The sequence below is a fragment of the Bos indicus genome, chromosome 17 (genome assembly GCF_029378745.1).
Source record: "Bos indicus isolate NIAB-ARS_2022 breed Sahiwal x Tharparkar chromosome 17, NIAB-ARS_B.indTharparkar_mat_pri_1.0, whole genome shotgun sequence".
Classification (NCBI taxonomy): domain Eukaryota; kingdom Metazoa; phylum Chordata; class Mammalia; order Artiodactyla; family Bovidae; genus Bos; species Bos indicus.
This window is the reverse complement of record NC_091776.1, coordinates 12,442,089-12,459,154: the sequence shown is the minus strand read 5'-3', so window position 1 is coordinate 12,459,154 and position 17,066 is coordinate 12,442,089. Positions and strand designations below refer to the sequence as shown.

The 17,066-nt window shown below is 43.3% G+C and overlaps 1 protein-coding gene across 8 annotated transcripts in view; it reads right to left on the bottom strand.

Annotated features, from left to right (window-relative positions):
* ZNF827 (zinc finger protein 827) overlaps positions 1 to 17,066 on the bottom strand; it is a 190,585-nt gene that overhangs the window by 61,259 nt on the left and 112,260 nt on the right. For all 8 annotated transcript variants that reach the window (XM_070769035.1, XM_019977811.2, XM_070769037.1 and 5 more), the window contains exon 8: positions 6,228 to 6,331. In XM_070769035.1, the coding sequence (XP_070625136.1) occupies positions 6,228 to 6,331 (104 nt within the window). The remainder of the gene's footprint in view (positions 1 to 6,227; positions 6,332 to 17,066) is intronic.

Sequence of the window (17,066 nt, the reverse complement as noted above, 5' to 3'; positions counted from 1 at the left end):
CAGTTTTTTTTAAAACAAATTGAAGGTTTGTGGCAACTTTACATTGTCACATGATAGCATTTTTTAGCAATAATCTTTTAAATAAGGTATGTATACTGTTTTTTTTTTTTTTTTTTAATGGTTTCTCTAGTGGCTCAGACAGTAAAGAATCCACCTGCCAGTGCAGGAGACTCAGGTTTGATCCCTGGGTTGGAAAGATTCCCTGGAGGAGGAAATGGCAACCCACTCCAGTATTCTTGCCTGGAGAATCCCAGGGACAGAGGAGCCTAGTGGCCTCAGTCTATGGGGTCACAAGGAGCTGGACACAACTTAGCAACTAAACCACCACTACCCTCATACTATCTTTTAGAAATAATGCTACTGCATATTTAATAGACTACAGCATGGTATAAATGTAACTTTTATATATACCGAGAAACCAAAAAATTTGTGTGACTCACCTTATGGTGCTATCTGCTTTATTGTGGTGGCCTAGAACTGAACCCACAAAACCCATAATCTCTCTGCAAAAGATACAAACTTCCAGTTGTAAGATAAACAAGTTCTGGGGATGTACTGTACAACATGCTGACTATAGTTAGCAATACTGTATCGCATATTTGAAAGGTTCTCAGTCACAAGAAAAAAAGTTTGTAACAATGAAGTGATGGCTGTTAACTAGGCTTATTGTGGGGTTCATTCTGCAATATATATATAAATATATATATATATACACACACACACACACATATATAAAATCATTAGGTTGTGCCTCTTAACCTGTCAATTACATCTCAATAAAACAGGAGGAATGGTATGAAATCTCTCTGAACCTCCATTTAGTTATCTGTAAGTTCAGCTTAATTCCTGTGTCTCAGGGATTCCCAAGTAGTGTGGTTGTAAAGAATCTGCCTGCCAATACAGGAGACACAGGAGATGCAGATTCGATCCCTGGGTTGGGAAGATCTCCCAGAGAAGGGAATGGCAACCCTCTCCAGTATTCTTGCCTGGAGAATCCCATGGACAGAGGAGCCTGGTGGGCTACAGTCCATGCAGTTAAAGAGAGTCAGACATGGCTGAGCGCACCATGCCTATGTCTCAATGGGTTGTTTTCAAAATTAAATGAGAGGACACAGATCCTGGGCCTGACAATTTAGCAGGTCCTTGATAACCATTAACTTCTTCCTCTGTACAGGACAAATTTGTTTAATCAAAAAGGAGCGTAAGCCCCAAAATGATACACACCGACAACACCCCATGTTCTACTGTTTGTCCATGACTTAGTGTGAATTTTAAAAGAATCTGCTTTGTTTGAAAAGGGATTGAAGAAAACACTTTGCTGTAATCCAGAAAAGCTTGGTATGTCTCTCTCTCGAGAAAGGAGTTAGGAAATCTTAACATACATATCTTTTAACCCACTCCCTGAGAGGTCCTTCCTATCTGGCCAGTAGCATGGCAGGCCATCACTTAGTTGCTGGTGGCATTCTAATGCAAGGCACCATTAATTTAGATTTCAGAAAATTACATATGACACGGTACAACTTGTATTAGATTGATGAGCAGAACAGAAAGAGGAAAATGGATCAAGAATTGGCCGGGGGACAAGGCAGACCATTCCAAATCCATCTTTTTATTTAACATCAAACCTGATTGGCATATCCAGTCTTGAACTAGATTTGCCCGTGTTCTTTACTGCTTGTTTGGATGATATAACCAATAACCAGAAGAAAGAGTTTCTTTTTTCAAAGGCAAGTTAGCAAATAGTGGGGGAAGGGATTGACAAATACAACTGCTGATATGTTTTGCAGTGTCTGACTCCAAGCTCCATTCGAAATAACAAACAGAAGCATCGGTGACTCCTAACACAGTGCAAGAATTCCATGGAGACCTGCATTTTCCTTTGCACCCGCTCTGCTTGTGTTTTTGTTTTGTGGCTTAATACACAGCACACATACTGTGACTTCAAAACCATAATAAAACAGAACTGAAGCTCCACATTGCTGAAAAGCAGTGCTGGGATGTAAATCCTTCTAATAGCCTTTGCTTCAGAAAGAGGATGGGAAAGCAGACAGAGCTGCAGGTACAGTGGTTCTGAGGCTACTCCTTAAACAGATCTGCCCTTCATGCCCGCCCCCACAACCCCGGACCTCAGAATCTTTCCTCTATTACTGTAAATCTTTTACAAAGTGAGACAACTAACAATTAGACAAAGTACATTAAATTACGCACAGTCTGTAATTTTATCTCCGTCACAACCGGAAATCTCTTTTATCTCTTTTGTATAATTCCCATCAGCCACAGCACTGCCCAGGGTGGACTCAGTCATCTATTCACAGCCTTCAGGAAGATATTTTGTCCTCCCATCCCTCCAGCAGAAGGGGACAGCAGCTTTTAACTTATTGTTTTATTACGGATTCCTGGTGTTACCTCTGCCTAAGATGTTCGCAGCAAGTAAAAATGTTAGGTCTTGGCTCGTGAGCTTTCTTCGGTTCTCAGGAGTGTCAGTCTAGAAATAGTGGCAACCACCAGGGCCAGGACACCATGCAGCTCTGTGTTTATTCTATTTCTCTGGGATGGTGGCAGCTGTGTGTCTCAGAGACCATCTGCCGGAGGCAAATGCCTAGTTAACTGTGCTATTCTCGAGTTCCCCACGATCCACGGTGCTACCATCTCTCCCCACTTTGCTTTCTCCCACACCGCTTGCTGCGTTCTCCACGGGGCTGAAGCACAAGCACCATTTACTGCTTGTATCCCTTCGGCCTGGAGCTCCAGACCTTAAATGATCCTCTCTTGTGATACACTCCCCTGCCCCGTGGTCTCGCTCCAAAGGCGTCTGGGAGACGCCTTTTCATTCCATTGATAGAGGTATCTAAATACATGCCAATATATATTGTTGAGTGAAAGCCAGGGGGTTTCAGCATTTGCAAAGGGCCTTCTTGGATCTGGACTAGGCACATTAAACCTCATTAATTATGGTCTCCACTAATTGAGAATCTGAGATCATTCTCCAGGCTGACGTTTATCTTTGCATGATCTGTGGCGAGAAGTTTGCTAAGTAAAGAAAGAATAGAAATAATATTTTAATGGTAACTTAAAATGGTAATTTAATATTTTAAATTACCCAAGAGAAGGTGTCTAAGGATAATGAGGCTCTTATTTATATACTAGCAACCAATGATCTTCTGCCTAGTCACTAAAGCAGGCTTTCTCCTTCCTGGCTTCCCCATTTCTGCTCAGTCACCATCAGTCCTTAATTCAACATACTTACAACAAAGCTAACCAGTCTTCCAAACTAGTCGACTAGCTTGTTGCCTGCCTGTCCTATCCCCCTCTTTCCTTTCTCAATCCAGGCCTTCATTAGACTCTTGAGGGTCCTTTGGACTGCAAGGAGAGCAAACCAGTCCATCCTAAAGGAAATCAACCCTGAATATTCACTGGAAGGACTGATGCTGAAGCCGAAGCTCCAATACTTTGACCACGTGATGTGAACAGCCCTTAAGACCCTGATGCTGGGAAAGATAGAGGGTAGAAGCGGGCAACAGAGGATGAGATGGTTGGATGTCTTCATCGACTCTATGGATATGAGTTTGAGCAAACTCAGGGTGATAGTGAAGGACAGGGAAGCCTGGGGTGCTACAGTCCATGGGATTGCAGAGCCGGACACAACTGACCGACTGAACCACAACAACAGGCCTTCATTAACAATGCTATCCTGGTACTAGAGCATCTCCACTGGGCAACTCCTATTTTCTACAGGAATTCATGATTCTTATACCCTAGAATCTTAAGATCTTTAACTGTAGCTTCAAAATTTCTTTGTTCCCAGCACTGCACTTATCAAAGTCCGAGAATAAATGTAGGTTTATGATATCTATCTGAGACCTCTGAGGTCTGACACATTTTGGGATTCACACTTCTTCTGATTTCTGGGTGATAATGTGGTACATAAGACATGATTTTATGTTACACTCCACTGGGCCTTCATCATCAAGCACATTGTTATTTCTGCAACAAAATGTATGAATTTCACCCTTGGCATAATACATAAAGGCTATAAATAGCCTTCCATTAGGTTTTGCCACCAAGCAACTTATTCAAAAAATTGTTCCTTTCAGAACTGTGGGTAAGGGATTGGGGAGCTCAAGTAGGCGGCGTACAATGGCTGCTTATCACTGTCCAGATGTCAAAGACGCGTTTTCTTGAAAAGTCTCCATACTGCAAAATCCTTTGTTTAGATTGGTTTTCTCTACAATTAGTCCAAATTATCAAGGTCTTTTCTTACAAAGCACATCTTCAAAGAGATATGACACATACCTCATATGAAGCAAAGCATATCATTCAAAGCAGATACTGAGAACTTTGTGGTCACCAGGCTGTCTTTACCATTTTTATTTTTTTAATTTTAACTCCATGTCTACAGCATATTTTACAAAAGGCCCGCTTTTAATGGTCTGTTTTGGCAAAATTTAAATATAGTCATTTTGCTTATCCTCTGCCTAAAGAAAGTCTCTTTCAAGAGCAGAGATGGGCTATCCCTCAGAATGTGGATTTGCATTTTTAAAACCCAAGTGTTGCTGATTCTTCCCTTCAAAATAAGAGTTAACTTTTTTAAAGTGTGAGAGTTTATATAATTTGTAATAAAAGTCTGTCAAGCAAATCACAGGAAGCTCTCCACTTCCCCCTCAACACACCACACACAGTTAAACATATTACTCTTTGAGGTCTAGCTGTAACTTGACTAATAAACCCTTCTTAAAATATAGCCAAGCCAAACGTTAAGCCAGCAATGCAGGGCTTGTATATACATCACAGGATGCTAGCTGTATGGGTCACAGCACTCTGACAGGCAATTCCTAGGCAGTTATTTTGACATTAGAAAGTCACAATCCATCAACTTAACAGCAGGGTGATAATTTGGGGACCGGGGAGATAGCTATTCAAAATGACACTGTGGGAAGTAAACAGTAGTTCAAATAGCCCCTGTTTGAGAATGAAGACATCAACTAAGCAGAATTTCTTTCCACCTCTAGAACCAGGTATTATGTAATATGTTTTTGTGTAAGCATGTTATTTATGGCGTTTGAATAGCCCTGAGAGGCTAACAAGCCTGCAGGTACCGGGACCCTTTGGAGATGAGGAGAAATAGATCTGCCACCACAAGACTAAAGAATGACAAAGAGTGGCTTCTTCCCCATGGTTTGTCACGAACCACTTCCAACAACCACGAGCCAGTCTCAGAAGATGCAACTCGGCTCTTTCTGAAATGAAAAACGCTCAGCTCTGCAGCCGTCTGCATCCATGACATGGGTTCCTTGCATGTGAGGGGGACCCTGGACTTTACTCTTGTGGGAATTCCCAGCCAACCACCCTGCTGTGAGCCCTTTCTGCAAACACACGGCCTTGTGTGTTTCTCCTGGACAAATGGATGGGTGCAGAGGCCACCAAGAGCTTCTGCAATTCTCTCAGTTTCCGGGAGCTGAAAGTTTCCTGGCTGTTGGTCTGGTGTTGGGATGGTAACGGGGAGTGGGTAGGGAGGGCAGGATCCAGGACAGGGGTTCTCAAACGTTCTCATTTCATGACAACCCTAAGGGGGCACACAGAAGCCCTGAGGGATTGCCAGCTTGTTGGTAAGAGGAGAGCAAGCACATCTGTCCTTCTGCTATGGAAGGGGGCAATGAAAAAGGAAGCACGACGAGGAAATTGGGCACTGATGCTGAGGTGGCAAAAGGGAGAGGGAGACGGATCTATGCAGATCCTTTAAGAAGAGAGTAGATATCTGGGTGACAAGACCGTCTTAACAAGCTGTGTTGCTGCCATGGAAACCAAAGAGGTCTTTGTGGTGGCCCACACTCCCCCGGGGTCATGACCTTCCCTGTCTGCGATTAGCAGTCTTGCCCTCGCCCTCGTCTATCTTCCCGGTTGCCTGCCTAAAATACTGACAACGTTGACAGCAGATTATTTCCAGGTTATACTTCGCTCTTTCAAAGGAATTCACTCTACGAATGAAGCATCAGCTGGTCAAGAACAATAAGCTCCTGCAGCGAAAAAGAATAGCCTTATTACTGTCTGCATTTTCTTTTAACAAACTTTTGTGGCTATTTAAATTGAGTTTCTCCCTCTTTTCAAAAACCAAGCTTCATATGAATACCTTGAACCTATGAGCTGAACATATCTGAAAATCCACGCATTTCAGAAAAGTAATTTTCAAGCAACCAATAGCAGAAGCAAAAGCAACAGTCTTTCCATACCTGGAGCTGATATTCTTCCGTGAAGCACAGATTCACTGGGCAGCAGGTCTTTTGAATTGGAGGTGAATGGTGATTGTCTAAAGGTATCTTCTGAAAAGAAAGGGCTGGGGGTGGGGGAGGAGGAGGGAAGTTTAGTAAATCAGTTATTTCAGATACCCAGGCCCCCAATATATATGCATACACACAAACAAATGGGAGATAAAGTTTTTTTTTTTTTTAATGGTGTTTAGAGAATACAAGATTGTGCTTAAAATGAAGAAAGATAAAATATATTACATCAGACAAGTGCCATCTGTATACTCTGCCTACTGGTTTTACACTTAAGGTGAACATATGAAACAGCATCTCTGAAACACTGTTAGACCCACAGTCAGGACAGCTGAGCGGTATATTGTACTTCTGCACTATATGCTCTGTGAGTGTGCTGTGCCTCAGTAAGCACACACCTCCTGGGTCAGGTCAGAAAAGCCCGTTTGAGGTTCTTTCCAGGGCGGAGACAGAGCGGCCCCAGCTCACCCACATGCTGTCCCCTGGTCCCTGGGGGACTAACGGCCCGTCTCAGAAGGGCAGATGGCTGGAGTCAGGGCCCACCGCACTCACGGAAATGACTCGCTGGTCCCCACAGGGACTCGAGTGTGCATCCTACAACTCTTTTGGTGTGGAAGGAGTTACAGCCAGCTAATGGGGCTGCCGGGAAGGACCCCGAGGAGCACTTTGATTTTCCGAGAAACTGAGGCTCTGACTTGAGTGATTCTAAACTCCCCTAGTGACTCAGCCAGAACTAGACACCAGACACCCCGGGCAGGGATTTGCCCTCCTAAACCTCAGTCACAGTAAACACAAACACTCTGGCTTCTTTTAATCGGAGGATTTTAACCCAATCACATCATCCATCTTCCATGCATCCAAAACAAACCGCATTGCAATCACGTGTGAGAATACTGGAACATACAACAGAGTCCAGCATGGAGAAAGGAAAGCCCTATTTATTTACAACAGAGAACATTTCACTGGAGGAACTGGGTGCACAGGAGTGGAAGGTTCCTAGAGGAAGACAGTACAGCCCAGAGATAGGAGGAGCAGGAAGCCACCACCATCTTAAGGCTGGAGAGACAAAAGGAAGAGGTCACATGGTGGAAGCCAGAGGCAAGGTGAGCCTGCCTAGCAGGAAGCTGGAACCACAGCTGCTGCAGGGGGCAGACAGGGAGGAAGGCAAATACCCAGGCTCTTTCTGAAACCCCGCCCCTCACCCCACCAAAGGCTCTGATTGGCTGAAAAGTCAGAGGCACACAGCCAGCAGGGATCAGGCTTCTACAAAACTGTAGATCAGAGGAAGGAATGTATCTGGGGGCACACAAGCCTAGGACCCCCATGACTGATACTGCTTTTCTAAACATGCTCAACAGCCATGGGTAACTCATTAAACGTTAAGAAGGAAACATCAAAATAAAAACGGAAGACATACCTATCTTTTAAAAGTAAAACACAATTAACAATATAACTTCACAGGACTATTAGGCTAGACTTGATGCAACTTTGCGTGCCACGCTTTTTATTTACATCTTAAACACAAAACAGTTTAAATAGGCTTAGAAAGTGACCTGGCTACAGGCTAGTCAGTGATGGGGAGCGGGAAGACATGCTGCTTCATGCCAAACATCTCATAACCTGCAAGTGACCCTAAAACCCGAGGAAGGCAAAGCAGCGTGGGAGCTAAGAGTGTGCACTCGAGAGCAAGCAGATCTAGGTCCAGATTTCAGGTCCTCCACTGATGGCTGTGTGACCTTGCACAAGTCACTTACGTTTTCTGAGCCTTCGTTTCTCTTCTATAAAGCGGAAAGAGAACAGATCTACACCTACTAACAAGGACTAAGCAAACTAGTCCACTGAATGTGTTTCTCACAGTGTCTGGCAAACAGTAAGTGCTCAATCAACATAAGCTGTTTGTATCTGTATCTCTGTCTAGCCCCCAGGGGAGCATAAGTTAATTACCCTTTCCTTACGAATCAACAAAAAGTATAAAGTTTCCTTGTATAAAACGCATGAAGAAAAGGTTGCTCTGATAATGAAGGGTCAGTGGATGGGATGGGATGACTCATCCCACCAGCTCATCCCAGTGAGCTGCTGGGATGACTGGTTAATCATCAAAGAACTTCTAAGGAGGTGGAGCCCTTGGAGGACTGTTGGTCAGACCCAGAGTGTGGGAGTTCACGTTTCCCTCCTCCTTAGCTCTGAAGCCTCTAGACAAGGTGACAATGACACCTTCACATCCGGGTGGACAGGTCACTTGGGAACATCACTTGGGAACAACCACCAGTTGGCCCAAGGGCACAGGGGAAAGATCAGGCAATGTGCCCTTGGTTACACTGGAATGAGCCTGGCACTTGAGAGTTCAGGAGGCTCATGCAACTGTCTAGTCTGAAATGCGGACACTTCCTTAGGGGACACCAAGAATCCCAAGAGGGGCCCCTCAGGGTATCTAGGAATATCACCTTTTTTTGCCACAGAGAAAGGTATGCATTGCCTTCTTTCCATCAGTGTTGCTGTAACCATTTGGTGAGTACCTGGGTGTGCCAGGCACTGGAAAGATAACATCAGCAAAACGGGCTACAGATGCAAACAGCAGAGGGGCTCGAAGACCTGTGTGGGCACTCCGAGTAGACTAGGCTGTGGAAGAGAGGGGCGTGGGGTCGCAGTAGGGGGTCTGGCTTGGCCTGGAAGGACAGGAACAGCTGCAGAAGCCACAGCTGAATGGAGAGTAGCGCTGTCAGGGTTCCGGGGGTGAGGACAGGGCGGGGGACATGTCCCCTGCACAATGAGAGAACAAAGCCAATTTACGAAAGGGGATGAGGCTAGAGCCACGGTGGGGTGGGCTCACGGCAAGCAGGGATGACAGCTTCGTCAACCTGCCAGTGTGTTAAGGAAGGGCGCATGAAATGCGATTTCAGTTTCAGGACGCTCTGTCCGGCAAGTTGGAGAACACAAGTCAGGTGGCCAGAGGAGCAGCCCACATGGGACATGGTGACTCTGGTGGCCGACACTGCAAGGTGGCCTCGACACAGGCAGGCTGAAAACCTGTTTAAGCAGCAGGTCAGGTAAAGGCCACAGCAACATTTCTGACCAACCCCAAAGGTCTGGGGGTGAACAGAGCAGAGGGTGCCACGCTACATGCTGGGAAGAGCGTCTTAGGTTCTGCTAGCTCTGCATCTTCACGTGTTCTCTCCAGATTTCCAGCCAGGTGTGGAATGAAGCCCTATTACCACCCAGCTGCTCAGAAGAAATTGAGTCAATTGCCGAGGGAAACAGCCTTCCAAATAATTTTCTACCCTGGAGGCCAGCTTTATTCTGTATAGAAAAGATTTCTCCTGAGGGAGCGGAGAATTAGAAGGGAGTCAGGCTGGATACTGGAAAAGCACAAAAGGACTGGCAACGTGAGGGGCAAAGAATTGATGGAGAAACTTCGGCAAGTCAAGGCAGCTGAAGCCTGGTGTAAGATCTTATCTAGAAAGAGAAGATGCCTCGTTAACAGAGCATCAGTCTCAGGCCAGATCGCTCTGCAGTGCTCGGCATTCAGATCCATGCACACTGGGAGTGCTGTGGTTCAGCACTGAGTGTGGAATCAGAAGGATCTGAGTCTGAATTCCATACTGGTCACTTAATGGTTAAGTGACTTTGCTAAGTCAACAATCTTTCTCTAGCCTCAGTTACTTTTTTTTTTTTTTTTTGGCTCCGCCAAGAGGTTTGTGGGATCTCAGTTTTCCGATCAGAGATTGAATCCTCAGCAGTGAGAGTGCAGAGTCCAAAACACAGGACCACTAGTGTGAATTCCCTCATACTCAGTTTCACTATCGGAAAAGAGCTTTTAAAATATCGTCTTCATAGGTGAGCTGTAAAGGGTTAAGTAGGAACTTCCCTGGTAGTTCAGATGGTAAAGAGTCTTCCTGCAATGCCGGAGATCTGAGTTCAATCCCTGGGTCAGAAGAGCCCTTGCAGAAGAGAAGAGCAACCCACTCCAGTATTCTTGCCTGGAGAATTCCATGGACAGAGGAGTCTGGCAGGCTATAGTTCATGGGGTCACAAAGAATCTGACACGACTGAGTGACTAACACTTTTACTTTCTTTTTACTTTCAAAGGGTTAAGTAAGATTTTTCATGTCAAAGTTCTTAGTACATGCTCAATAAAATTGAGCTTAGTACATGCTCAATAAAGAATGGCAACTAACACCACATCACTTACTAAGTATTTAGCACTGCTCTAAAGTGCTTTGTGTGTATTAACTTCCCTGAATCCTCACAAGGACCCTATAAGGTTACGACCATTGTTACTACTATCATCCATATTTTACAGATGAAGAGACTCAGGTACAGAGAAGGTAAGTAGCTGCCCATGCGCATGAGCTGAGACGGGATCTGGACTTAGGCACATGGGCCTTGCATTCTGCATCCTTGCCCATTAAGCTGGGCTACACGGCCTTTTGCTTGATCTCTTAACGTCTACGGAATGCATGAACAATACAGAATCACGGCTTCTTCTCGGAACAAACAGGACAAAAGGAAGAGACAGCAGAAGGAGGGGGTGTGGAGGGAGGATGGGAGCACCATTTCAGTAGGCAGGATCCCAGGGAACCAAAGAAAGGCTTTTTCAATTGAGAAACAGAACACAAGAAAAGGATTTTAATTTTTACTTCTCTCTAGAAGAGAAGACATGCCCCTTTTCTATAGGAAAGAAAACTTTCTTTTTCTAAAGAAACTTCTGCAAGCCAAGCCTGATCACTTTGTTAGGGGAAGCACACTGATTGAAACGGCCCACCCTGGCCAGGCACCATAGTAACCACTGGCATGAGTTGTTTTATGACAGGAGATCCTGATAAGGAATAGGGAACTAATAAGCCACCACCAACCGGAAGAGTTCGGGAAAGGTCTAAAGGAGACACCGCGTGTCCGTCCACTTCCCAGAATCCCTCTCGCTAGCATCCATCTTGGCTGAGCGATGCCTGCGCCACCAGGAAAGACTCTGAATTAGAATGATTGGTCAAAGACCACCCAGAAACTATCACCATAAAACCCGAGACTGTGAACCACGCGGCAGAGCTGTTCTCCTGGGTTCCCTTACCCTACTGCTGTCCACCCGGGTGCCCTTTCCCAATAAAATCTCTTGCTTTGTCAGCATATGTGTCTCCTCGGACAATTCGTTTCTGCGTGTTAGACAAGAGCCCAGTTTCGGGCCCTGGAAGGGGTCCTCATTCCTACAACAACTTTGCAATCCTAAACATGCCCGGCTGCCTACACCCACTGCTTCTCAGGGCAAGCTCATCTTTGCCGTTACGCCCAAACGAAGAGGCAGGTGTAAGAAGGGCATCAGGTGTTCGGAAACCTCTATCTCAGCTCGAGATATGGCTACACTGACATAGGTATATTCATCTTGCAGTCTCCTAGATTGGCAACCATGTTTCAGGCAGAGGAGAAGGAAGGGAAAACTAAACTTGGGAGTGTGCCTTGTATAATATGGGCTGGCTTAACGGGATTAGATCTACAATGGTGCTGGTCGTCTTTAACTCTGCCGGTGCTCTGAGGACAGAAGACACTGTACTTGTAGCTTAGCTCCAAGCACTGCCACTCTCAGAATGTGGAGATGGTGGTCCTTAAGCCCCTTTTCTCCTTCTGTGCCTCGCAGGGTCTGCAAAGTGCAGAAGCCCATCTGCTCTCAGCAGATGCCCAGCTCTGCGGTGGACAAATTGGCCCCTCGCTCAGGCCGCAGGGTCTGTGGATGGTGGGAGAGGGTGGTGGGCAGAGAGGGGAGGCCCAAGAGGTTGCCTAACACAGAATGAACCGGGTCTGCACTTTTCAGGAAGGAAAACAATGAACTGCAGACTTTATAATGTACTCAACTCTGAGGCACGTGTGCACTTTTGTTCAACTGCTTAGATGGTCACTGTTCTTCCAGAAGAAAAGGAGCTGGCTTGTGAATGCTGCACAGTTCTCCCTTCAACTCCGTTTAGTCATTTCACTGTGAAAAAGCCCCTCCAACAGAAAGAGTTTAGGAAGTGGAAAAAAGGCAAAAGGTATCCAGAAAATGATGTATTTCTGGTTCATATTTTTGGTAAAAAGTTGGTAGAGGAGCTAATGCCTTGTGGGGGAAGGAATCATCACTTATTCTCAATTAACAACATCACCATCTACCACCTCATCTCCCTTTTGGGCTCACACAATGACAAGTCACTCCAAGACTAGCTACCTCATATAGATACTGGATGAATACTGAGACACTGCATCTGGAAGCTGCTGGTATAGACTTAGAACTGTCCAACTCCTCCATGACTTTTCCTGGCTTATGTCACTTAGAAAAGACAAAACATTGTATCATGTGAACTCCTGGTTGCGCCATATGGGATCTGGTCCCCCGACCAGGAATCAAACCCTGGGCCCCCTGCACTGGGCATGCAGTCTTAGCCACTGAATTAAAAGAGTGTGTGTACTGCAACTAAAGACCACGCATGCTGCCTCGAAGATCCAGTGCAGCTAAATAAATAAATATTTTAATAATACTAATGTTTACAAAAAAGAAAAGAAAAAAATGTTTGTCCTATTCAAGTTTCTTTTCTGGACAAAACTAAAAAGGACAATGAATGCATATTTTGATTTTTCTCCTGCAGAAAATCGAAGCGTTAAACATGAAAGGGCACTGGTGTTACTGTGACTGGACAATTCCAGGCATTCAATGGCATGGGCTGTGAGGTCAACAGCCCAGGGCTGCAAAAAGAAAAGATTTAAAACAAATAATCAAAGAGTCCATAAAAGATTATAGCCCTAAATAGTGATACATTTTGCTAAGTGGCACAAATATTTCCACCTTTAACATATGAATGCCAACAGGGAACTCAGCTTCATGCAAAACAGAAGACCCAGCTACTTACAAACCAGTCCCTGTGGGCCACCACTGAAATCAACAAGTTACCGGGAATTCTCACTCCCATTATGATAGCAAAACAAAGCAGAAAGGAACAGGAAAAGAAGATGGATACAGTAGGTAAGACAGCGTTAAGGAAAAATTCAAGCTTAGAAATGGCACTGTAATTTTAAAGGAGCAACCGAGAAGAAATAAATTTTTTCCTTCTAAAAGAAATAGTAATGACTTTAAGGATTGAGCCTGGGGATAGCAAATAGAAAACAATGATTAAGCAAGAAAAAAAGACTGCTCTGTAATGAATTTGTCCTCAGAATCTATAAGGATCTACTTATTTCAGGATTATTTTATAGAATATAAATCTACTTATTTCTATTCAATGTAAGAGTTTTGGGCAAGTCATCCTGAAGGGATAGTCTGCCTTCAATCCACACATAGACAAAAGTTTCTTCCATCAGTATAAATAGATGACGTATTTTCAAGTGGAAAAGTGAAAATGTTAGGTGCTTAGTTGTGTCGGACTCTGTGACCCCACAGACTGCAGCCCGCCAGGCTCCTCTGTCCATGAGATTTCCTAGGCAAGAGTACTGGAGTGGGTAGCCATTTCCTTCTCCAGGGGATCTTTCCGACCCAGGGATCAAACCCAGGTCTCCTGAATGGCAAGCAGATTCTTTACTGCCTGAGGTACCAGGGAAGCCAAGCCACTATTTTCTGGTAGAAGTACTTAATGATCTCTTCAGCTATGTGTCACGTAACGTAACAGGGCTTCTGGATTTTTTCCCCAAGAGCTGGGTAAAATATGTCCAAAAGAATGTTAGTTAATTTTTATTTTGCTGTATTTTAAGGAAATTTTAAGACCAGATGATCTGACTTAGATATTTTGGAGAAGTTATATACTGTGAAAGGAGAGCCAGAAGCCCCCTTCTGGGGTGGAAAAGTTCTGTGGGAGGCAAAGCTCTCTCTGCAGCCACAAACTGCCTCCCAGGACACACCTGCCCCGGGGCCACCTCGCCAGATGGCCCTAAGCCCCTCCTGGTAACAGCGCTGCCTCAATCTCCACTCAGCCCCAGCTCGCAGGTCAGGACACTGAACTACTAGTTTTCTGCATTGATATATCAGGTTAATTTTTTTTAAGAACTGGAATTCCATTTATTTGTCTACAACTGTTCTACGGGTATTTTAAAGATAATCAGATTAATGAATTATTTAATTAATTAGACCTTGAATTACTGGATTACTTAGACCTTGAGACATATATTCCCCAGAGTGACTCGCTACGTTTATATTCTGAAATGAGCAGCTGGCACTAGTCAAGGACACAATCCTCTATGCCTCCGGAAGCCTCAAGCAGAGACAGGCCGACGGGCTAAATTCTTCCCAGAATAAATCTTACTCTAGTTCCAGGACTTTCTGACCATGTGAAATATGAATGTTGCAGACTGAAATGGATCCCAGCAACTTCTATATGGAATCTCCACTGATAGGTCATGAAACCAAAGGAAATGAAAACAAACCGGAAACATTTTCTCTCAATAAAACTGAGACCTTGCCAACAAACAATAGGCTACAGTCATTGACACAGAACACAGAGCATCGTAGTTTCTTTTTTTAAAAAAGCTTTCAAACATATCGAAAAAGAAAGAATTATTTGAAGATAAGGGGAACTATCTCAATTAGTTGTAACTATCTTCTCAACACTTCCTCAAATACTTTAAGGTCAGAAGAAACTCTCTGAGAAGCTGGACTAGCTTGCATGAAACTATGCTCACAACTACAAAAACACCACCACACTTTATTTTTACATATGCCATTTAAAAAAATGATCAAATGACATTTCATTTCCAACTTAATTTTCATGATTAATGCAATTTTCTTTAGGGAGTGCTTATTTTTTTCTCAAATGGTACTGTCCTTGGGTATTTGCTAATAATTTATAATAAGGGATGCTTCTTATTTCTTGTGCATAGGTTTATGTAACTCTTATGTTTTATAACTTATTTATAAAATGATGGTATTTGAAATATAATAACTGCTTAGTTCTACCGGTTTTTTAAGAGGATTTTGAGCAACCTTGGTAAGGTCCTTTTGCTGCAGTCTGGTGATCTATATGTCACTTCAGAAGCTATGTGGTCATCCTAACTGCTCCCTTGGACCTTCATTTCGTTTTGGATGAGATTGCTTAGCTGCTTCTTCTGAAATGGGCCCAGATATCAACGTTTCAGATAGAAAAGTCACTGCCAGTTTCCCTGTTATAACTTCTTTGAGGTCAGTTAAAAAGGTAATGTAAAATGAAAGAACACAAGGTTTTAATGGTATTCATGTACACAGTCCCTCCCGAGGACCCTTACTCTTAAGTAATTTTATTTATTTACTTATTTGAGTAAAAGAACCCTGGGCGGCAGGTCAGGGGACGTGGGTGGAGCAGAGTGCTTGAGATGAGAAATAACCGCGAGTCTCTGACCTGAGGACAACCCGAACATCTGAAACAGCACGCTCCCTATTCAAGCTGAAAAGGGGTGCATGAGAGAAGCCCTCTTATGACCCCCATGGGCTAGGCCAAGAAAGCCGGTCATTCATCATGTTGGGTGCACGCACTTTCAAAGAAAGAAGGACTGCAGTGAGTAAAACTTGAAGGAATCACATTTATCTACAGATTGAGACTTGGCACTGCAGACTCAGTGGGTATCCAAAGGGGACTGTGGGCAGATGGAGAGCCAGTCACTCCGTCATTTGCCGACCCATACAGACCCCCAATTTTCTTTAATTTTTGGAGGTGATAAGAAAGCCAAGATGTGGTTCCTTTTCCTCCTCATTGACATGGCTGTATACTTGGCTAATGCCTATCAAATTGAACCTCTGTAGCAATTATAAACCAATCAAACGTGTCGTTAATTTATAAGGTGTGCAATGGTATTGCAGAAGATGCCCTTAGTTTTTAGAGATAGATATCTCAAAGAATGTGAGAGTGAATGTCATGCCTGGATGTGATCTAAAATATAAGGAGAAAAAGACTGGTGAAATAAGTGTAACAAATATTTATTCAACCTGGGTGGTGGGGATATGGTGGTTTATTGTATTATTTCTTTTGCTTTGTTTTAAAATTTTTCATAATAAAAAAAAATCAATATCAACAATCAAACAAGAAGTTCAACCCAGACCAAATACCAGACAGAAAAACGTGACAATGAATGAAAAGTTGAAAAAAAGAAACAAATAAAAATGCCTCCTCATGAACAAAATGCTTGATATCACCAGAAATCAATAAATGAAAAGGTCTTAACTATGAGATATAATTTTTAACCTTCCAGTTGGTAAAAAAAATTTTTTTTAATGATAAATCAAAGACCTTTAAAATATTCTCTCTCTCTCATTAGCTTCTAGTAAAATTGTTAATTCAAACTTTTTGAAAATCAATTAGACAATTCATAGAAAAGCCTGAAAACTGTGCATGTTTCTTGAGTCAGTTTATCCTGGCATTGTTTATATTAGCAACAACTTGGGAAAACAAAACCAAGCCCTTAATACTCAATAATTAAGGAGACATATTAAATAAATTAGGGCACATGCAAATATTAAAAAGAATAATATTGGGTTATGTCTACTGATATGAAAAGAAGTTCTAAATACATTACTAGGTAAAAGAGAAGATTATAAACAGTACATATGGTAGGATCCAGTTTTGATAGGAAAGTATACATCTATGAATAGATAAAAATTCAGCCAGGATACACACAACCAACCTAGCAGTCAGCGGCTGCCTCTGGGTAGCAGGATTGATTATAAGTGGTTATTATTTCTTCTTTATGGCCTCCTACAGTCTCTGAAAATAAAAGTTATTTTTTAAAACTTAAAAAATGATTAAGTTTTACAGTTTGGAATTCTTTCTTTTTAAAGATACTCTTAGTCTTTTAAAGAATAAGCCAAGGATGATCTAA